Genomic DNA, 23,456 nt, shown 5'->3' with positions numbered 1-23,456 from the left:
ACCCTGCATCCTTCGCCGAGAGAGTCGGTCTGGGTCTCCACCCCAGGCTAGTATCTCCCCACAATATGTTAGCCGATTTTTCTTGGTGACTGGACCGCCTTGTCGATGCTCATATGCTTAAAGTTTTGGACATAAAGATTACGCTTAGAGTAGACTTCTACGTAGACGAATAGTTCTTCGTGTGCCATTCAAATTGCTTGCTACCGAGTTGCCGAGTCGGACCGAGAGATACCAGTAGGATTACATAAGAAATACATAAGTGCTCAACTACGTGATCAAGTTGATCTGTAGATATCATGCCACCGAAGTCGCCGGAATCGGTACTACGAAGACTAGATATGTGATTCGTTCTAAAGACCCAGGATCGGCCGACGCCGTCTGCAAGAAGGCCGAATGGTTAAACGAACTAGGTAAAACACCAAATCAGTCAGACTGGGCATCGTTGTCCACTGCACCCTAGCAGAGGACTTTGATCTAAGGCACCAAGGCGCAAGCCATTGAAAATATTACCGAGGAGAACGAGTTGACAGAGCAAGGTTACCAGATTAAAGATGTGACATGGTTGAAGAAGAAAGATAAACTGTTGGGAAACTTCGCGTCGCTGGTTATTTGGTTTGACGCGGCCAGGGGAGCAGAATGGACCACGGACAATGGCCACCACTCCACAAGGACATCTATTTTAACCCCACTGCCTGATGTAATGCTGTTCCCTGAAAAACTTCTGGTGATCAGCAGTCAAAACCGGCGGTGACCTGCCAGCTGCACTCGTCGATCCAGCCGCAGCAAACCCTTCATCACTCGCAAGCTCTCCCTTTCTCATTCATTCAATTCATCTGATCACAATGACGCCCCTCAATCGAAAAAGCAAGAACCAGTCGCAAATCTCGGCGGCAGGTGACCCATGGCTATGGATTCCTCGAGATGACTGATTACGATCTCAGGATCCAGAGTATCCTTAGAACCAAGAATGGGATTCCTTCTTCCAGCAAAATCATCCCCTAGCCCTCGGAGGTATGCTATCATAATCAGCTCCTCTCCTGGTATGTTCATACTACCAGTCATCTCAGTTGTTCCACCTCCAATTTGGCTAAGTTCTTCGAAGGCTTCTCATACAGTCAGATGAGTACAATTCCACTTCCAGCCTCCCAGCTTCATTAACTTCATCGCTTTGCAGGCATAAGTTGTCTTCATAAACCTCTCTTCTTCTAAGGTAATCCCACTTCTCTCCCGCACGTCTCAACATGCCGATAGAAGTCTTAGGATTCAAGTGTTTCTCCATGATGAAACTTGCCTTCAAGTCAAGTCTGGCCCAAATCTGATTGTTTTTCAGAATTGTGAACTAAGATGCTCGATATGATGTCTTAGGTACTGTTCAGACTGAATAGAGGAAGAACTCTGATTGAGAAAGCCACCGATCACAAGGCCTATCTATAAACAATCTGTCGGCCATCAACTAGGTACGGTAAGGGAATAGTTGCGAAAGAGATAAGAGCGATACGAAGTGCATAAAGCAAGTATGCACTGGTCCATAGAAAAAGAAAATTGCTGGCTGCATAGCCGTAGTCCCCGGTCCTGTTATCATCTAGGCGTATCCGTCCATGCACATGCTCAGGCAGTAGTAAGTCGTACTTTCTGGCAGGCAGGAAACTCGGGCTTTAATTGGTCAATCAGAGCGGCCAACAGTTTGACTGGGTTTGAGGCCCAAATCGGTGGGTGGCAGGAAGAAACATTGATTCAGAGGGAAGAGATACTTATCTCGATGTGGATACATACTCTGCATAAGTGTTATACACCTGCGATAGTTCGACTTGGCCTCCTTTTCTATATGGAGACTGGGTAGCCTGTTGACCGGGGATCTCAAGTATGGAGAAATTTTCCATAGGAAGGAGTCTGGCCAAATAGCCGGGTACAACGTGGCTGATGCTGATCCGGTGATTTCGATGGAGTGGCTTCTGTTGCGGACGGCGGTGATCTCGAAAATATCACTATAAGCATACAAAACCAATTCCAATCTGCTAGATATTGGGTAGAAGTGATAAAGCCTCTTGGTTTGAGCGTTTCCACCAAGGCCAACTCCCGCAGAAGCCATAGGTACTACAGCCGCCATGTCAGCGACATGTCCTTAGCCCTGAGAATCTGTGCATGGGCCTGGAGCAGAGTGTTGTGCGGAAGTGCATTGCTCTCTTCCAATCACATCAGTATGTATCTGTGCCACCCTCTTTGGGCGGACGCATAAAATGATAAAGCGGCGATTGGAAACTGTCTATGGTCAGGACACTGTAAATATCGCCCTCACTCTACACAAATCGGATGTTACTGCGTGCACATTAGCATATTCATGCATACTGTTGATTTTAAAGATAGTATAAAGTTGTTGAACGCTCAGTGCAGGAGTGCCACAGATATAGCAAAGATCCTTCGCCGTATCTCTAGTATTCGAGGATCTCATCTCCTTCCGCAAATAGCTTTTGCATAGCTACCTAGATTTGCGGAGCACGTATTTCCTAAAATGGTGAAAACGGCCATGGTGTACTAACTTCGGCCTTGGCCTACCGGTTTTCTATGGAAAATGGGACGATGTGCGTCACTCGGTATTTATCATCTTCGATCCAGTCTTATTGCAGTCGAGTCTTTTGGTGGTCAGTGAGTTGTACAAACTGGTGACCACGCAATGATAACAGACTCGAAGCAAGCAGCTTCCGAGTTGGATCCGGCATTACCTGGTAATATTGCCTTTAAAATATATCGAGTGAGAGAATTGAGAACTTTTTCACTCGGCAACCTGTTTTTTCTAGATAAAGTTAGTACTGAATCGGCAATTGGTAGTGGTATGTATTTAACTCACAAAGTGTCATAACTGTCCATGTACCTGGTCAGCTGGACAAGAATCTGCTAGTCATGCCCACTCTGCAGAGGGCTAGAATATAAAGATTCGAAAGGGCGAAAGAAAAGTAGATTTCTTCAGGATCATATGTCTTGCAAGTGAAAGGATAGACAGAAAATACAGTGAATCATCAGTAACTATTGAATTTTTCCACATGCTGCGCCCATATAAACAAACGAGGATACCAACTATTAATGAGAAATAGGGGATCAAAATATTCTCTTCGAATCTCTAACCTGAACCGTCAAAAAGCTTTTGCTAATGTCTATTTAGACGAAAGAATCTAAACATTGAAAAAGAAATTCGTTCATCAAACAAGCACACAGAATATCATGTGGAGATCAATTCACAGGCCTATTTATCCCAGACATTTTCTTCCTCCAGTGGCCCATAAGCCCAAGCCGGCCCTTTAGGCGGCTCTTCATCGGGACTATCCTCCCATCGGGTTGTGCCCATACTCTCAACATTTGGCTGTTCGCTTTCTACATTTGGCGGTGTTTCAACGTCGGGCGGTTCTTCTGCGGTGTGGTCAGATACACGTCTAGCAATCAAGTCAGTCTTTCTTCATCTAATCTGGAAAGAACCGAGAGGTACTTACTCAAAATGCCTCCGTTCGGGGCCAGCCCAGGCAGACCCAAGCGTTTTCTGAGCATGCACTCTTTCTTGCTCCTCAGCTTCACGATTTTCCACGACCAAGTCAACCAATTGCCCGCGACGAGAGCCATGGGATGTGCTGCTAGCTTCCCGCTGCAGAGCGCCAGTTTCTCCTAAAGAGCTTTTCTTTTGAGGAGCCTTGAAGTTCTTAGGGCTACGGTGTCCTTCAGTTCCGTGCGTGGCATCACTACCAGCCCGGCTTTTCCGGTGTTTTCGGGCCTTCTTGACGGGTTCAGATGACTGGGAACTCTGCCCAGATGAACGCAGGCTCTGGTAGCTCTGGTACGGCCTTGGATATCCAAGACGTTGGTCTCGTGGGACCTCATTAGCAGTAATCACAGGGTACTGGTTGTATGTTAGTTTTCTCAGTTCCGGCCTTAGCCGGGAGGGTCTGAACGTACATTCCAATCCCCAAACTCCAAGGCCCGAGCCTTGGTAAATAGGCGTTCATCTTCATCGTCCAGTGTAGACTCTTCGAGCTCACCGTAGGCGCGAAAGCGCTCCAACGTGCTGCTTCTTCTGTCCCGGCCGCTCGATGTCTCTCCAGCAAGTAACGGCGTCCGACTATTAACCTCTCCTGGCCGTGGAATCCAGTATTTTCCCTTTCCTCCACGCTCATACCGCATGCCATCCATCACCCGTTTAACACGGGAGGCTGACTCCGCGTGAGGAATAATGTTATCTCCGGAATCGAATAACCGATACTCATAATTTTCGCCCCGGAGAGTCATCTTTGTATCTTCGATAAGATCTCGGGGTCCAAACGCATCTCGAAGGGCGTATATGACCGGTAACCGAGCGGCAGAAATAGACTTGTCCGCATAGTCATGCCATGAAAATGCATACCAGTGGCTGATTGCAAAAATCGGCATTTCGAAGCATATCAGAGTGTCCTGGATGGCGGCGGCAAGGTTGTCTGGTGTGTAACCTGCAACCCCGTTGGACAAGGCTCCAAGCCATTGGAGAATCGACAAGAAGAATCCTTGCCAGTAAGAAGCAAAAATAATAAGCTTCACGCAAAGAAACTTGGGAACGGGTCGGAACGGTTTTAGGTCGTCGTGTAGGCAAACCCAGAACATCGCCAATGAATAAAGACTTAGAGTAACGCTGACATTATACACTAATCCCGTCCACAGGTAACCTGATGTCAAACCCAAATAGCCTTCCTGGTAGGTACCTGTTGCCTTCATGATGATGGAAGCGAGGGCCAGAATCGGTTTCAGCCATGTATACTGGAGGATGCCTCGTTTTACAGCCAAGAATGTGTGGGGGTCCGAGATATCGACTTTAGGGAAAACGTGGTTTAGGGGCCAGGCATGCTGAACAGGCGGACGGCCGTGTGTCATTATGATTAGGGCTCTTTCACCGCCGAGGAAGTTGATAAGGAGTTGGAAGAAGGTATAGATCGTGAACGCCTATACAAATCACCGCATGTTAACTTCGGGACAAGCCGTATGTATACGTAACCCAGAACAAGATATACCTCGTAGACATCGCGAATGGGATCCAGAAATTGAGAGGCCGTTAGGGATACGATACTGGTCCAAGAAGATGCCGCATATATCGGGACCCTAACCATATGATATTAGCCTCTGCGAGCTGGCGCCACATTTATCATCAAAACCACCAACATCAATAATATGCGAACGACGTATCGCTGGAGTAACGGTTTTCGATAGTTTTTCCTAAAGCGAACCCATTAGTGTCGCCCGGGGGTTGTGCGATTCGAGTAGGGAGCTCTTGCATACGTTTGAAGCCATATGGACCTATTGGGGAAGCGTTATCAGTTACCAGACCAGAGCCAGAGGGGTAATCGCATGGTTATTCCTCACACCAAAGAAAGCAATGAAGCTACCAAAGACGAGACACCAGACACTATCACCACCGCTCTAGCCAGGCTCGAGCCCGTGCCACCGGGGGCGCTGGCAGCCATCGTTGTCGACCAAATGTCGTTGCGGTTCCCGACCGCGTGCTCCATGTTCGCTGATACCACCCACAAACCATTCCGCAGCCTAACGGAGTTCTAGGAGGAAAAAAGAAGAGAGCAAATAGCGGGGCATAATAATTGTAGGGTGATATAAGCTGCCCAAAGACAAAAGTCCTGGTTGAGAGAAGAGGAGAGGCATCGATTACGAAACGGGAGCTGAGCTTCGATCCCCGTGACCGCCCGGGAAGGCATTGATTGACTCCCTTTCCCCGCGAAAAAGAAGAGCTCTCCATACTGCCTTTTGCCTGCGACGATTGCGAAAGAAGAAGACGAAATCACGCGTATCGTGGAATTATACTGTCGTTGAACAGCGACTTGCCTTCGCTCTAGAGAGAGTGACTGGTCCCCGTTGGGTCGCGATGCGGCCGTCGGCGGGCTGCCCTGAGGATAGTGAAAAATGGCAAGCGATAGTACGAGCTTGACAACGTTGTCCTTGACTCCGGATCCCAGCTTCAACTGGTGAGATGGCAACTGGCTACGGGGAAGACCAATGGAGCTGACTGGTGTTCACAGGTTCTTTCTTCTCGAACTCATCGTATCCTGCCTCTTGTGAGTTTCGCGGTCTTCGAACTAAAACTATGAGAGAAAAAACAACACGTCGGAAGAAACAGATCGCTAACGATAACCTCGCTTATAAAGGGTCCTTTTCTTTCTACTTTACTTCAACCGTCTCTTCGCGACGCTCCTATCGTATGGTATTCGCGCTTACACCTGGCACTATTACCGCGCCTATGTCGACATCCATGCGATTCAGGTTTCTTTGCTCGGGGGGAGAGTCTTCTTCAAAGGTCTTCGATATCATGGGGTGAACGAAACTATCTTCATACACGGCGGGTTCATAACGTGGCATTATTGGAAGCACACCGTAAAGCGAACCGAATTATCGAACTTCAAAGACACCGAGACGCAATCGGAAAATGGCCAGGGAAGCTCTGCGCAAACTGATGGGGGGAGTGATGGCAATAACACTGGACTAGGAGAGCAAGGGGGGTTGAAGAAAACAGATTCGCTACCCTGTCGGATCACCGCAAAGTTCTACGGTCTGGAATGGTTTATATACAACAGGACCCCTGCGTATGACAGCATCCTTGCCGGCTTCAACGTTCCAACTGATGATGTTTCTTCGCCTCCTTCGCTCTTATCAGTCACGCCGCAGAACGAGCAGCGTGCGCCAACTGGTTCTAAGGAGAAATCCAACGCGCCCAGCATCTCATCATTACCCAGGTCTAAGCGGGATTGCAATGATACTCCTGGAAATACGCACGGGATTGGCTTGGATGAAAATGGAGCAAGTGATGCTGAAGGCGAAACCGCTTCTAGTCAAGAGATAGGAGATTCTTTATCAAGATTACTCCATCTTCTGCCCTTGAAATTGGTTTGCGACAAAGGCGCAATTGTTATGGGAAACCAACATACAACGTCTGTTCTGACCACAACCTTTGATGGTGCTACAGGTTTTATCGAAGCTTGCGATGCTGGATCTCTAGATATGTATCGACAGATATTCTCTTTCCAATTTAGCCACCCGATCATCCAGATGCGACCTAACCCCGATTATAAGCAGAATCAGCTTGCGGCTGCGAAGATATTAAGCTCGGCTGAGGATGACTTTGGTGGGACGAAGCGCAAAAGGGACACCATATTCAATTACCAGCGTCAAAAGCGCAAGGTCTGGCATAGTGTTCGCGATCTTATCCCGTATTTTCAGAAATCTGTGGAATCCTTTCACGTGCAAGACAAGCATGCCGATACACCAAAAGGCCAACATGAGGCTCCTAGCGACTTTCGATGGGCCGGTCTTTCTCGCTACTTGGACAAAAGCAGCCAGGATGATCATGAAGAGTGGAATGCTGTCGAGTATGGTAGATTCTCCACTATTTTGGACACTCCCAGTATGACAGTCAGCTATTTCTGGGATATCCCCGGTTGTGTCCGTCCATCACACATCAACCCAGCTTCCTCAGCACGAAGATCCTCCCCGGACATCAATGGGGCGCCGCCTCCCGAATGGGGTATTGATGTCAAGATCGAAGGTGGCTCTATCAATTACGGGCCTTGGGCTGACCGGGAACGCGGTGGCTTACAAAACGTGTTCTTTCCGAATTTCTATCGAAGCTCCAAACCATCTCAACCGTTGACTGTGGGCGACCTGAGGCGAAACACCGTCTTCAAATTTCGCATAGAACTTAGTGACGAGACGACGCTTCGCATCCCCACAAGAGAGCAATCTAAGGACTGGCAATGGAAAGGTCGAGGCAATACAATCAAGGGGGCTTCAAAGGTGAGGGAACAGCAAAGGAGACAATCGAGGAACAAAGAAGGCGACAAAGGTCACATCGGCCCAGATATCCGTCCCTTCGGGTGGCTTTCCCTACGAGTGGCTGGCGATTCCACGATCACTTATACTATGGATATGGCTGGTACAAGTACAGGGTTTCTAAACCAACTCAATTTGGACCTCCGGGAGTCACGCATGTCATCAAGTGTCAACCACGGGTTGTTATGGCAATGTCCTCGGCAGCTCGTTACCTGCGATCTTTCCACGCCACTGACTTGGAACAACTTTCGGACATGGAAGTTTGACGTTGAGAGTCAAGATATGGAGCTTTTCTTGCTGCGTGACCACATATTCCTTCTCACAGACCTTGTTTCCGATTGGAGCTCTGGACCACCACAGAACTATCATACCTACGTGCCATTCATTTACAAGATGGGTCTTTCGTTCTCAAATGTCAAGTTATTCGTCAATGTCAACGACATGAACATTATCAGTAACCCCTCTGACCTGGAAGACAACCGTTTTCTGCTGATCAACGGTCGCGAGTTGAGGTCGGATGTCACGATCCCGCTCGACAAGTTCAAACCAGAGCAGAATGCAGTCAGCTTCAATGTCAATCTCAAAGATGGTGCCATCGACTTTTTGACACCTTTGTGGGACACATATCATTCCTTTTTGCAGGACAAATCGACAGCTACTCTTGAAAGCCTATCTATTGATGGGAGCTACAACTACTATCTCGCCACTTCGTCCGGTCTGACAGACACACTGTTACTGAATATTGATGGATTTTCGCCCAGGATGTATTTATTTGGGTTTTTGATTCGATATTTCATGACAGTTAAGGAGAACTACTTCGGGGAAGACATGCATTTCAAAACTCTCGAAGAATTCCAAGAGCTAGCATATACCGAAAAGCCGCCAAATTCCCAGCACGGTGTCAACGCAAATCGAAAATCAAACGACCTCGATGTGATAGTCCATGTCTCTGTAGATAGCCCTTGTGGTCTCCTTCCAGAAGGCATTTACGATCACTCGCAATGTGCGAGGCTCACAGCTGCATCCCTACAAGTGGACCTGAGATTCACGAACTACTACATGGATCTGCACTTTACGCTTGCGCCTTTAAAGGCAGCTCTGGAATCGTGTCAAATGGAAGGTCCTCCTATCATATCTGAGCCTCAACTATTCATTGAAGGTTTCACGGTCCATGGTCATCGGCTATTCGGTCTGCCGCCTGCAGAACCAACATACGTTTGCAATTGGGATTTCGGCATAGGGCAAATGGTTGGAGAGTGCTCACCAGATTTCTTGAGCTGCCTGTTTGCTGGCCTGCAGAGCTTCGACATGACCTTTGATAACGAGGAAAATGCTCTTCCTCCACTGGCACCGATCGCTCTCTACGATGTGACCTTCTTGCGGGCCAAAGTCGATCAAATTCATGTGTCTGTACTTCTAGAGCAAACAGCTTTCATTCTCAGCTCAGGGCCTCTAACAGTATCTTTCAATGATTGGGCAGACATGCTGTTTTCGAAACGCATGAAGCTCCTCCTTCCAGACCTCTCGATAGCTGCAGTTGACCGCAAGTCCGTTGTCCATGCCCCGAAACTACCGTCAATCACGGTTGCACCTTTGGCACTGTTTCAAGCAACCATAAAGCTGAGGATGGCTCAGCGAAATAGCGACATTGGCGAGGGCCGAAGATTGCAGCAAGAGCACCTCAAGGTGCATGATAAAAGAACCCAGAGAACTCCATGGCTTCTGCTCGAATGGGAAAGCTTGGGACCGAATTCGTCGTTTACAAGTATTGGCTCAATGGAACCTCCTGCCATCGCTATACCTTCGATGCCGGAACCCATCGCGAAAGGATACCAATTGGGTTCACTATCCATGTCGTATCGCCCAGGGACCAGAAGCAATGCGAGCTCCAAAAGCTTTCTTGTCGATCTCGACAATTCTAGTTTGAGTAGCGCCAGGAAAAGAAGGAACCGGGATACGGCAAGCTTAGCATCCAGAGACGGTGCCACCCAGGGGAACGGATCGTCTGCTCATGGAGAGACTCAAGACGTGCGGTACCAACCAAGAACAGTTGAAAGCAATAAAAGCCCTGCAACTGGCGTCTTCATGAAAGGAGCAAGTCCAGCGACGTCGAAAAATCCTCCTAGCTCGTGGGTTATGCCAGAATTTTCACTTTACAAGGTTGCTTTTGATACATCGCAGCTTCCTACACGTCAAGTTACCAGTGAAGAAGATGAAAAAGAACATGCGTCTGGAACAAACCTGGACCCTTTCTTCTCGCCGTTTGGAGGCGACAAGACAACCGACACAAGTTTTGCTTGTGAATTACCTACTGGCATGAAGGGGTTCTGTACACCGGAATTTCTTCTTATGCTATCGGCGTTGTCAAAAGAGCTGCAGCCCAAGCACCCTGCTGAGATCATTGACTCACTTCAGAGAGGGGTCGTGTCCGATATTGTTGGGTACCTTAAGGCATTAAATAGGCCGAGAAAGTCGACCAGCCTTGCGGTTAGGGTTCCAATCATACTATTCAAGCTTGCCAATGCTTCCGAAATATCCATGGATCTTCGACCTGGATTTTTAGATGAGTATAACATCGAGATATCTCACCTGAAAACGGAATTCCGAACGAAAGTCGAACGGCAAAAAGGCGATCTTCTTTCGGGGATTGCGCAAAGCATTACTGTCCATGCGGCAGCGCAAACTCTCTCGGTCTGCATCAACGGTGACCGAACCGATGCATACCAGGAAAGAGCTGAACTGAGCTGCTTGCTACGCGACATGGATTTCTGGCTTGTCACGGCTCCTTCTGTGCGATCACATCTACAGATGCGAGGCTTCGATACTGTAACCTCGACGAAATCGGTAGAGCACCTTGCTTCTCTCGTTCATCGCACAACGACTATGCTTGACTCAGTGACGTCAGCGTTTCAGAATAGCTCGTCACTAGAGGACAAGCGCTTGCGTTTCCTCATCTATTCCATTTCTCAGGAAGCAGCAGGCATTGCAGATCCACCATTTCTCACGCGTATTTCGTACGTCCTACGAGTTGCACCTACTCACTTCCGGCAACATGATTCCTGGAAGATTATCTCCCGTATCCGGAATGTGTACAATCATCTTCCGTCAGACAAGCAACAAGCGCTCATTTCCCAATGCCTAGACGAGGACACTCCATTGCCTAAGAATGCGAAATCACATGTGTTTTCGACCTTTGATCAATGGCGTGCATGGGACTTGGCTCACGTTGAGAAAAGCTACATCATGCGGAAGATTTGGAATGACTTCGAGTCTACCCCAGGAGCCCGTCAAGGATTAACGTTCTTGTCGCTGGCCGTGGGCATGTTCCGATTCTCTATTGACCCAGGACCGAAGGAGAGTGATTTTATATTGGAGAATATGACGACTGCAATCTCCGTTGGTTCTCGAAAAGACAATTCCTCTGGAGTCCTGAAGTTGACGAAAGTGGTTAACGTCGAATCCTACTGTTTTTCTTCCTCTCTCCATCTACGATGGGAGATTGTCGATCTTATTGAAGGGGTTTTGAAAGCCGTTTCTTCTGTTACATTCGAGTCGGCCCCATCTGTGGAACCTCCAAGAGATCCAACGGAGGAAGAGACTGAGCTTCAAATTGTCCTTGGCGCCGATTCCGGTTCCATCATACTTGATGGCATAAACGTCGAGCTAGCATTGAACGGAAAGTCACTCAGAACTTCAGTGGCTCAATCGCAAAGCCCGAATAAGAAAGATGATCTATGTCTGCTCCTCAGTGCAGAGGCTGGTTCAACCGAGATTTCGAGCCGATCCAGTTCCCTCATGCTATGGACAATCGCGAATCCATATGTCTATTGCTCGCACAAATCTGAAGAGACTGAAACCGAAGTCAGTAACGAGTGGAAGATAGCCGGGTCATGCAAGAGGCTGCGATATGATATGCGAGAGGACCCGGTGAATCTTGCTCATGCGGCCGACAGAGTCATCGAGGACGAGATCCGCTACATTAATCGGATTGCGAGAGATGCCAATTTTCCGTCCAATGACCACGAGAAAGAAGCGGAACCCAAGAAACCAGGTCCCAATAAGTTGCAAATTGCATTGTTTCTGGATGACTATCAACTCAGCTTTCGTCTTTTGCCGTCTCTGGTTTACACAATATCTGGGGAAGTGGCGCGGATGTCTGTCATGCCTTCAGATCATTCGAAGATGGAGGTGGATTTCGACTTGAAGAAGAACTCTCATGTATTCTCGTCAACTGATGGGGACGATAAATGGCATACCTTGTCGGTCCTGGAAATTCCCCCGATCAATGGCCGAATTGTGGCAAACATGACACCAGATCGTACCGAAGTGGAAGCTGACATTACGATTGAGCTCATCTATCTAGAAGCAAGCGCTGTGCGAAGTCTCTTGAGTGCTTTGTCTGGGCCCGAGATGTCTCATCTGTTGTCCGACGTCAAGCAAAACGTGGAAATTCTACAGGGGCACCTACACGATATTCTTTCTCTCGATAAATCACCTGTGCGACACAAAGAGCCGTTTAGTACCCCGGAGCTTCTCTATAAGGCTCGTTTGACAATGGCCGGAACAAAGATACATGCCACGGCACCGGGTCTCAATGGAAGGGGCTATTCTGCAGATATGGACTTCAGTCTTGGCATGATGCGCATGCGCCTGGACAATGGCTTCGAAAATGGTTATCCAATGGAATATCCAGAGTTCCGTGTCGATGCGTCTCAGATCAGCTTTGACTTACGGAAGCAGGAGAAATCGGGAAGCCGCTCTTATGGTAGCTTTGCCGTTGGTACTAGGCTCGTGGGGACCTCGGTCCAACACGAGAACGGGGAAGTCATGCGGGCTTATCATTTGGACAGCAAGAATTTCGACGTTGAACTATATCCTCAAACTGCCGCGCTCGTGGTTGACATCGCTGCTCATCTTCAAGAGCGCATCAAAACTCTAGACTTGTCTCATGAAGTTGAGCGCTTCAAAAAGCTGCGGCGGCGTGGCCAGACGGAGAGCAAGGCCAAACCTCCAGAGGTTCCCGGGATTCAAGTGAACGATGAACCCGAGTCTGAACCCCAAGTGTTCTTCAATGCGATCTACACGCTTGATTTCTACAATATTCAAGTTGGCTGGAACATGACCAGCGTGCTGTCAACTAAATCAGGTCGCCGGCCCGATGATCTGGTCTTTTCTATTAAACGTGTGGAACTGTCGAATAAGAAAAAGAACGCCGCCAAGCTCCGAATCGAGGATATGCAGCTTCAGATGGTGCCAGCTGGGATGGACAGGCGAAGGCGATCACTCACCTCAGCACTACTTCCTGAGCTGGTCTTCAACGTTGCGTACTCTTCAAGAGGCAAAGAGGTTCGGCTTGCGTTCCAAGCAGCTGGAAAATCATTGGACTTGCGAGCCACGTCTGATTTCATTATCCCGGCTAGCATGATAAGAGACGCCATTGCATCTGCCGCCCAGACGTTACGCGATGCCAATTCGGTCTTGGTCAAGCCGTCTGCAGACAGCACAGATAGCCCGGCCAGTCCAGAAAGCCCAGGCAATACGGAGAACACCACGCAACGGAAGCTTTTCGGAAACAGACGACTGCGGTCCGTGCTTGTCGATGTTGACTTCGCCGGAGCTATTGTGTCTCTGCAAGGAAGGCACTTGGATGATCAGCAGACAATGTTGACGGCTACAATCAAGGGGAGCCGGTTCTCGGAGGGCAAGTACGGCCAGTATGTTCAAGGGGATCCGGCAGCCACCGCCACGCTGCGAGCTCCCGGAGTGGCATTGAAGGTTCAATTCGACGACAACGGCTTGGACGATCCGACCCTTAACGCAGAGCTCAAGGTTGACGCATCCACGAATGTTCTGTACCCAACGTTGGTGCCGTTGATAAAGCAAATGACCGCTACTGTCAAAGAGCTCATGGGAGAGCACGAACGTCCTCGAAGGCCATCTACTGCTGCAAAGCTGCAACCGCAGAAACTCATGCAAGAATCAAGTCTGAACAGCAGAGATCCCGACACGATTCTTGGGCGTTGCAGAGTGAACGTGGGCCTCCTAATCTGCAAGCAGGAATTCAGCTTGAGTTGCCAACCTATTGCTCGAGTTGCGGCTACGGCAAGATTCAACAGTGTCTACGTGACAATCAATACCGTTCAATCCGATGAACAAGGACGGTTCCTTGCGCTTCTGGTGGCGTTCAACTCCTTGGAGGCCTCTGTGAAACACGTATATTCGAACGACTCAACTGCGAGCTTCCAGGTGAAGTCCATTATCGTGTCCCTGATGAATAGCAAACATGTCAGCAACACGAAGGGCATTTCCGCCATGCTCAAGCTCAGCCCTGTCAAGGTGGCGCTTAGTGCAAAACAGGTTCAAGATCTCTTGCTTTTCCGCGAGATCTGGGTCCCGTCAAGTGATGAGCCTGATTCTCAACCAACATTCCAGTCTCAGGAAACAGAAACCCAAACTTATATTGTGCAGAGATATCAACAAGTCGCTTCGACTTCTGCATTCCCGTGGAACACTGCCATCGCGGTGGAAAAATTAGAGATACAGCTTGATCTGGGATCTACGCTGGGAAAGGCACAGTTTACCATCAACGACATGTGGCTATCTTCAAAAAAAAATTCCGAACGGGAGCAAACGTTGTGTGTCAACTTCGATACTCTAGGGGTGGACAGCAAAGGCAGAATGAGCGGGCTGGTGGAACTTCGCACACTCAAAATTCGCACCTCGATCCAGTGGCCGGATGAAGCAGCGCCAGACTCGAATAAGACACCGCTTATCCAGGCTTCCATCTCTTTCAAGCAGCTACAGGCCAAAGCTTCATTTGATTATCAGCCTTTCCTTGCCGCTAAGATCGCCATGTTCAACTTCTTGATGTACAATGTCCGGGGAGCATCTGGCTCATCGAAGGAACGACTCTTTAGCATTCTGGAAGGAGATCAAGTACAGGTTTATTGCACGACGCTGACTGCATCGCAATCTCTGGCGCTATTCCAAGCCTGGCAGAGGTTGGTTCAAGACAAGCAAGCGGCGTACGAAGCTTCTCTGAGGGAAGTTGAACGGTATCTCCGAAGGAGGTCTTCAGCCGTTGCTGACAGAGTTGACTTCGAGGCCAGGGAGCCTACCAAGAAAGCTGAAGAGGACACCGAGAAAGCACCTATTTCGCTCCAGACGGGGGTTGTTGTTACTATCAATTCTGTGCACATTGGTGCCTTCCCGAGCTCCTTCTTCGACAATCAAATTCTGAAGCTGGAAGCACACCGTGCGCAAGCCCATTTCGACGTATCGCTAGAGGAGGGCAGAATCCACAGTACGTTAGGGCTTACCTTGGGACAGCTTGGCGTGGCGCTCTCTGGCATTGGCCGGCCCAGCTACATAGATATCGAGGAGTTATCCGTCAACGACCTTGAACGCCGCGCCAACGACGCCCGCGGAGGAACAATTCTCAAAGTTCCGCAGCTGGTCGCTAGCATGGAGACCTGGCAAGCCCCCGGACTCCCCCAAATCGACTATGTCTTCCGCAGCACATTCGAAGGCAAAGTGGACGTCGGGTGGAACTATTCTCGCATTAGCTTTATCCGAGACATGTGGGAGTCGCACTCCCGCGCACTGGCGTCTCGACTCGGCAAGCCATTGCCGCCATCCGCGGTGCGCATTGAAGGTGGGCCGGGCTCCGAAGCGGCCGGGGACAAGCATGAACAGGAGAAGATCACGGCAGTCGTCAACATGCCCCAGTCGAAGTATACTTATGTACCCCTGAAGGTGCCAGTGATTGAGACGCCCCAGCTGCGTGACATGGGTGAAGCTACTCCACCGTTGGAGTGGATTGGGCTTCAGCGGGACAAGCTGCCCAACATCACACATCAAATCATTATTGTGACCTTACTGGAGATTGCCAAGGAGGTGGAGGATGCATATGCGAAGATCTTGGGGTCTTCCTAGAGTGCTCTTCTGTGTATTATTATTGAACCGGGAGCTGGTGCAAGTTTGCATAGTTTCGTTGATATCCCGGATGAGCTGCGGCTCTGTTACTTCGCATTATAGATGGCGTTCGGGACTTTGTTTTCTTTGATTGTTTCTATACTCTTCTGCTGTATAAGTTTAATTACAAGCTGTAATATATTCTTCTATTAAACACCTCTGTTTCCTATATGCATCGAAATGTCAGATGATGTCCGTTGATATAATGATTAATCAGCAGCCGTTAAATCCTAACTCCGCAGTCCAATTGACTGGGCGGTGAAGCGGAGGATGCTACACAGAGCTCTCTGATTGGCTCCTCCCCGCCTTGAATGACGGCCGAAAAAAATTTTCTGCTTGAAATTTCCAGGTTTTAGATAGATCCCAACCAATCAGAGCGAAGAGGGCAGGGCTATGCGTATCATCAGTTACCAGACGCCTTCGTTATCCGCAGTAGCACGACGGATACTGCGGAATACTATGAAAAGAACAGGTAGAATGAGTGATGGTATAGCAATGTGATACTGATATTCACATAGCCTGAGTCACAACACAGTCAGGCAGCTCAACCTGGCATCATCGGCCTATAGGCGGATACCGAATAGGAAACCGAGGGGTAGGCGGCAATACGGTATATGACGAGGGGCACCAAAAAAAAAAAAAACGCACAATACCGCGCTTACATATATGGCGTATTATTTCACTGGGCCCCACCCTCTCTCGCTTTCGGCCTGGTCTCCCACCACCACCACCATCTTCTCTCTCCTCCTCTTTTCCTTTCTCCCCTCTCTTTTCTCTTCCTTCCCTTCCTCACCTTCCCCCGTGAAGCCATCAAGCCTCTTTTGTGCACATAGGCCTCTTAATAGGTCGAGCTAGTCCTCGATCCTGACCCTTGTGTGCAGTTTTTCCTTTTTTTTATTCTTCTTACGCAACCCCGCCTCTAGGGCTCTTTGAGGAAAAAAATCAGCCAAGATGGTCAAGTAAGTTGCAGCTCGAGCTTGAGTGCATTGGGAGGTGAGAATGGCATGCTAACAACGTTGTCTATAGCTTCACTATCGAAGAGATCCGGTCCCTCATGGACCGCCGGGCCAACATCCGTAACATGTCCGTCATTGCTCACGGTATGTCCTACATTTATATATAAAGATACTGCTTGGGATTGATTGCTAACGCGCTATTGCTGAATAATAGTCGATCACGGAAAGTCCACCCTCTCCGACTCGCTGGTCCAGCGTGCCGGTATCATCTCGGCTGCTAAGGCTGGTGAGGCTCGTTTCATGGATACCCGTCCTGACGAGCAGGATCGGTGTATCACCATCAAGTCTACTGCTATCTCCCTTTACGCCCAGTTCCCCGATGAGGAGGACCTGAAGGAAATCCCCCAGAAGGTCGACGGTTCTGAGTTCTTGATCAACTTGATCGACTCTCCCGGTCACGTTGACTTCTCGTCTGAGGTCACTGCTGCCCTCCGTGTCACTGACGGTGCCCTGGTCGTTGTCGACTGTGTCTCTGGTGTCTGTGTGCAGACCGAGACTGTCCTGCGTCAGGCCCTTACTGAGCGTATCAAGCCCGTCCTTGTCATCAACAAGGTCGACCGTGCTCTTCTCGAACTTCAGCAGTCCAAGGAGGACCTGTACCAGTCCTTCTCTCGTACCGTCGAGTCCGTCAACGTCATCATCTCCACCTACTTTGACAAGACCCTCGGTGATGTCCAGGTCTACCCTGAGAAAGGTACCGTTGCTTTCGGTTCCGGTCTTCACGGCTGGGCTTTCACTGTCCGCCAGTTCGCCGTCAAGTACGCCAAGAAGTTCGGTATCGACCGCCAGAAGATGCTTACCCGTCTGTGGGGTGAGAACTACTTCAACCCCAAGACCAAGAAGTGGAGCACCAGTGCCCCCGACGGTGTTGAGCGTTCCTTCAACCAGTTCATCTTGGACCCCATCTACAAGATCTTCGCCGCCGTCAACAACAACAAGCGTGATGAGATCAACACTCTCGTCGAGAAGCTCGATGTTAAGCTGGCCACCGACGAGAAGGACCTCGAGGGCAAGGCTCTCCTCAAGATCATCATGCGCAAGTTCTTGCCTGCCGCCGACGCCATGTTGGAGATGATCTGTATCCACCTTCCTTCGCCCGTCACCGCCCAGAAGTACCGTATGGAGACTCTGTACGAGGGTCCCCAGGACGACGAGTGTGCCCTTGGTATCCGTGACTGTGACCCCAAGGCTCCTCTCATGCTTTACGTCTCTAAGATGGTTCCCACCTCTGACAAGGGTCGTTTCTACGCTTTCGGTCGTGTCTACTCGGGTACTGTCCGCTCTGGTCTGAAGGTCCGTATCCAGGGCCCTAACTATGTTCCTGGCAAGAAGGAGGACCTCTTCGTCAAGAACATCCAGCGTACCATTCTGATGATGGGTCGTTTCGTCGAGCCCATTGAGGATGTTCCTTCTGGTAACATCGTCGGTCTGGTTGGTGTTGACCAGTTCTTGCTCAAGTCTGGTACCCTCTCCACCTCGGAGACTGCCCACAACCTCAAGGTCATGAAGTTCTCCGTCTCCCCCGTCGTCCAGCGTTCCGTTGAGGTCAAGAACGCCCAGGATCTGCCCAAGCTGGTCGAAGGTCTCAAGCGTCTGTCCAAGTCCGACCCTTGTGTCTTGACTTTCATTTCCGAGTCTGGTCAGCACGTCGTTGCTGGTGCTGGTGAGCTGCACCTTGAGATTTGCTTGAAGGATCTTGAGGAGGACCACGCTGGTATTCCCCTCCGTATCTCCGACCCTGTCGTCCCCTACCGTGAGACTGTCACTGCCGAGTCCAGCATGACTGCCCTCTCCAAGTCGCCCAACAAGCACAACCGTCTGTACCTCACTGCTCAGCCCCTTGGTGAGGAGCTCTCGCTTGCCATTGAGAACGGCAAGATCACTCCCCGTGACGATTTCAAGGCCCGTGCCCGTCTCATGGCCGACGAGTACGAGTGGGATGTTACCGACGCCCGTAAGATCTGGTGTTTCGGTCCCGACACCAACGGTGCCAACCTGCTCATCGACCAGACCAAGGCTGTCCAGTACCTCAACGAAATCAAGGACTCTGTCGTCTCTGGTTTCCAATGGGCTACCCGTGAGGGTCCCGTTGCTGAGGAGCCCATGCGTGCCATTCGCTTCAACATCCTTGATGTGACCCTGCACGCTGATGCTATCCACCGTGGTGGTGGTCAGATCATCCCCACTGCTCGTCGTGCCTTGTACGCCGCCTCCATGCTTGCCGACCCTGCTATCCTCGAACCCATCTTCAACGTCGAGATCCAGGTTCCCGAGCAGGCCATGGGTGGTATCTACGGTGTCCTTACCCGCCGTCGTGGTCACGTCTACACTGAGGAGCAGCGTCCCGGTACTCCTCTGTTCAATGTCAAGGCCTACCTGCCCGTCAACGAGTCCTTCGGTTTCCCTGGAGACCTCCGTGCCGCCACCGGTGGTCAGGCCTTCCCTCAGTCCGTCTTCGACCACTGGGAAGTCCTGCCTGGTGGATCTCCTCTTGACCCCAACACCAAGCCTGGTCAGGTCGTTACTGAGATGCGTAAGCGCAAGGGTATCAAGGAGCAGGTCCCTGGTTACGAGAACGTAAGTTTCCTTCTTCTACTCCTTTTCTTGAATGAGTCGAGGCTAACTCTATTCTCTACAGTACTACGACAAGCTGTAAAAATGTTCAATGCACGCTGGATAGGCCATCCATTATCGATTGGATGCCTATGTTTATGAGAATGACGACCGCGATACATTGTTAAAAGCAAAAAATTCCTTTTGATTTCTCGACCAAAACAGCAGTACGACTTGTCGTATGTGGATTTCTCTTCCGAATAGAAACCAGGTGTATCTGCATTTGCTATGGTTTTATTGTTATGTTTATGACTGGGTTTCGTTTACATAGTTGCTTTGGTTGCTTTTTGTTTTCAATTTTCTTTTTAAATAGTTCTGGACAAAATATTGAATACAGTCCATTTGAATATTCAAACATCTCCATTTTTCATAGTAGTGTTGGTGAATGACAATCGTGGTAACTGCTTTGTGTTCATGGTTATTCTATCACGTGACCGAACATCATCCGCGCTCGCGTCCAGCTCCGGCCTTGAGACCGCAAATGAAAGCTCTTCCCAGTTTTCATTCCGTCCATTCCCCCAACGTCATGGATTGAGGGTCGTTTCCTGTCTTATATTGCTACAGACATCTCTTAATTGTGCCTTTGCACTTTACAACTGGCGATTTCGCTACCGGCGTCCAGTTCAAGCTCTGAACAACAGCTTTTACAAAATCGGATCAACCTCGCGGTCCCCGGGAAACGGCAGACGTCACGCCTAGCTCCCCTGCATACATCACCATGCAGTTCTCCGAAGAAGAAGCATCGCAGGTGAAGCTGTGGGTGGTGAAGAAGTTGGAGGATATGTAAGTGCCCTTTGCGCGCTCAAAAACAAGCATACGCACCACGCGTGGGAAAGATATTTCGAAGTGCTAATTTTGTTCTCTGTGGGACGACAGATCGGATGCTGATTCGGATGTGCTTGCGGATTATGTGCTCGCATTGATTCGTTCTGATGCGCCGGATGATGAAATCAGGAAAGCTTCCGTTGAAAATCTGGAGGATTTCTTGAGAGAGCGTTAGTGGGCCGCAAAGTTTCACAGGTATATCTGGGGACTTTTGACTGATTGTTCGGGTGATTATCTAGACACGAACTCATTCGTCGACGAACTCTTCTCTACCTTTGGACCTAAAGAGCAGGCCCCGCCGGTCGTTTCGCACGGGGAGCAGCTCCCGCAGGGCATTCCCGCACAGCAACCCCTTCCATTCAATGCGCCATCTGGTCCTGCTAGTGCTTCATATAGCTCGCCTATGGATGCGTACCAGCAAGACGGCGCGAACTATAGTCGCAAGCGCAGCTACAATGAGGGTTTCCAGGATCAAGAGCAGCAGGAGGACGTGCCTTACAACCGGACCTTCAAGGCTCCACGTCGCGGGCGTGGAGGTGGTCGCGGAGACTGGATGGGGAGAGATAATCGTCAGGCCCCTGGTCAGTTTCCTCAAGCATCGGCGGGCGGGTTTCCGGTTATGCCTCCGGCATTCCCTGGGTTTGATCAGAATGACCCCATGGCGGCGATGATGGCTCTCCAGAGTATGGGATTCCCTCAGATGCCTGGGATGGCTCCGATGCCTATGGCTCCGGGTGCACCCGGTCAACAGCAGCCGCAGGTTCCCAAAAGCTCAGAACGGTGCCCGTTTTATGAAACGCAAGGTATCTGCTACTTGGGAAATACCTGTCCGTACCAGCATGATACTCTGCGGGAAGATGGTGAGTTTCGGATCCTTGATTCATTGGTTTCCCAAGCAGTTACTAACGCAATACGTAGAATATGACCCGAAGTCGTCGAATATCATGATGGATGTCCAGCGCCAGGGACCGAATGGTCCTATGCGCGGTAGCGACAGAGGTCGTGGTCGCGGTCGTGGTGACCGTGGCGGTTTTGGTGGCAGAGGCCGTCGCTCCGAGTTCTCTTCAGCTGGTCCTAACGAGGACACTACGGTGACGACCATCGTTGTCGAGCAGATCCCCGAGGACAAACTCAACGAGGAGTCGGTGCGGGAATTTTTCTCTCAGTTTGGTGAGATCGTAGAGATCTCATTACAAACACACAGAAAGCTTGCGTTGGTCACCTACGACAGTCATGCCTCCGCCAAGCGAGCATGGTCAAGTCCCAAGGTCATTTTCGACAACCGATTCGTCAAGGTCTACTGGTATCGACCCAAGCCTGAGCGGACTAATGAGCAGCGTCCTGGTGAAGCCCCTGAAGGTCCAGCATTCGACCCAGAGGAGTTCCAGAGACAACAGGAAGAAGCGCAAAAAGCACACGATGAAAAGATGCAGAAGCGCAAAGAGACGGAGCAAGCCAAGCAAGCCCTTGAACAACAACGTGACGAACTGCTAAAGAAACAACAAGAAGAAAAGGATCGACTCCTCCAAAGACTCAAGCAAAAGGGCGTCAGCAACGGCACCGGAGTCGAAGAAAGCAAAAATGAGCCCGTGGCCGACGAAAACGCCAGCGAACAGACCAAGCAGCTCCGCGCGCAACTGGCATCTCTCGAAGCTGAAGCAAAGACTCTCGGCATCGACCCCAACCAGGAAGGCGGATCCTCATTTGGATATCGTGGTCGTGGACGGGGATTCCCGGGATTCCGTGGCCGGGGAGGTTTCCCGCCGCGTGGTCGTGGGTACGATCCATCGTTCCGAGGTGGATTCCGTGGCCGAGGAGCATTCCGTGGACGTGGTGGTGGTGTCCTTCGTCTCGATAACAGGCCTAGAAGGGTTGCTGTTTCGGGGATTGATAATTCTGAGAAAGATGAAGCTTTCCGACAGTACCTTATTGTAAGTTATCCTCCCCACACAAGCATAACAAATTTCTGACAAATCACAGGGCCTTGGTGAATACGAATCCGTCGAACCCAACCCCGACCAACCCCACTCCCTAATTGTAGCCTTCAAAGAACGCTACCAAGCTGAAAAACTCATGTTCAGCTCCTGGACCATCCCCTCTGTCGGCGAAGTCCAGCTCGCCTGGCTCCCCAACCTCCCCATCACAGCACCATCTTCCACACCCGCAACACCGGGTCAGGAGCTTGATGCGGCGAAGGCTGGCGGTGATGACGATGATACGAACGCGATGGCTATGGATGCCACGATGACGAACGAGCCTGAGCAACGAAAGGATGGCGGTCATGATGTCGATTATGATGTTGCTGAGATGGATGATAATTGGGAGTGATATTGCAGATATGGGAACATATGGCAGAAAAATTGAAGAAGATAGGTTTCTTTTTTTTTTTTTGTACACATTGTATAAATATGGAGGTTTTAGGTGTTTGTTGGTAAAGGGGTTTTCCTTATACCATCGTCGTCTGCTATCTACTGATCCATAATGTCTACGCAGTGAAAATAGCTGTGATTTGATAGATCTCTGATAAACTCAACCTTCACTTCTCGTGCTTTCTAGATTGATTGCGGATTTCCGAGCCCTAGCCTAGTGAACGGATCACTTCTAAACTCTTAGTTACATCCGACTGAACAATTTCTCGGGACATTCAAAGAAAATGAAAAAGCAAAAATGGAGGATGGCGCCCCGCTAGATGTGTTTTGCCACAGCCCCCAAGGGTGGTGCTTATGCTTATTCCTATCGCTAGCCGGGAGCCCTAACGGTCCCAAAATCCACGATAGCCTGTAGTTCCCGAGGCATGCTAAAATAAGTGATGTATATCCGTGTTCAAGGCAGAAGCCATTGTTATTAAGAGCTAGCCCGTAATGACAGAACCCGCCCCATCAATGCTGAAACAGTTCGCCATTCTTCCCCTGCCATGGCGAGTCCCCATTCCTGATATGCAGAGCTCACTGCAAGCCATGCACGATCAACCGATGGGCAAGGAGGTCGCACGCATATTTCGGTCAAGAGAAAGGTAATAAAATACCACCGTGTAGAGCTCTGTCGGAAGAGCCACGTCCATTGAGCGGTCGACGCATAAGATTCAATAAACAAACCAAATTCCACTGCTTCGATAGCAGTCATGAAAAACCAATCTAGGATTTCAAGTGGCAAGTTTGAGATGTCATGCAAAGACACTGGGTGATG

General features: G+C 49.8%; 4 protein-coding genes across 4 annotated transcripts; 3 read left to right on the top strand and 1 right to left on the bottom strand.

The window, feature by feature from the left end:
- Positions 1-3,238: 3,238 nt before the first annotated feature.
- Positions 3,239-5,516, bottom strand: ACHE_40737S (OSTA/TMEM184 family protein; the record flags this gene model as incomplete). The annotated part of the gene is made up of 7 exons (XM_043278970.1): positions 3,239-3,425; positions 3,483-3,883; positions 3,940-4,953; positions 5,022-5,109; positions 5,170-5,223; positions 5,287-5,304; positions 5,371-5,516. 7 exons carry the CDS (start codon positions 5,514-5,516, stop codon positions 3,239-3,241), a joined length of 1,908 nt encoding a protein of 635 aa, XP_043136695.1.
- Positions 5,517-5,922: 406 nt separating this feature from the next.
- Positions 5,923-15,777, top strand: ACHE_40736A (putative fermentation associated protein (Csf1); the record flags this gene model as incomplete). Its single annotated transcript, XM_043278969.1, has 3 exons — positions 5,923-5,984; positions 6,039-6,074; positions 6,165-15,777. 3 exons carry the CDS (start codon positions 5,923-5,925, stop codon positions 15,775-15,777), a joined length of 9,711 nt encoding a protein of 3,236 aa, XP_043136694.1.
- A 990-nt stretch (positions 15,778-16,767) lies between these two features.
- On the top strand, positions 16,768-19,488 carry EFT1 (elongation factor 2; the record flags this gene model as incomplete). The annotated part of the gene is made up of 4 exons (XM_043278968.1): positions 16,768-16,775; positions 16,843-16,916; positions 16,987-19,409; positions 19,471-19,488. 4 exons carry the CDS (start codon positions 16,768-16,770, stop codon positions 19,486-19,488), a joined length of 2,523 nt encoding a protein of 840 aa, XP_043136693.1.
- A 675-nt stretch (positions 19,489-20,163) lies between these two features.
- ACHE_40734A (CCCH zinc finger and RRM domain protein) lies at positions 20,164-22,598 on the top strand (the record flags this gene model as incomplete). The annotated part of the gene is made up of 5 exons (XM_043278967.1): positions 20,164-20,228; positions 20,322-20,440; positions 20,510-21,130; positions 21,189-22,201; positions 22,251-22,598. 5 exons carry the CDS (start codon positions 20,164-20,166, stop codon positions 22,596-22,598), a joined length of 2,166 nt encoding a protein of 721 aa, XP_043136692.1.
- Between the last annotated feature and the right edge of the window lie 858 nt (positions 22,599-23,456).

The sequence above is a fragment of the Aspergillus chevalieri genome, chromosome 4, assembly GCF_016861735.1.
Source record: "Aspergillus chevalieri M1 DNA, chromosome 4, nearly complete sequence".
Taxonomy (NCBI): Eukaryota; Fungi; Ascomycota; class Eurotiomycetes; order Eurotiales; family Aspergillaceae; genus Aspergillus; species Aspergillus chevalieri.
This window is presented reverse-complemented; position numbering and strand designations above follow the sequence as displayed.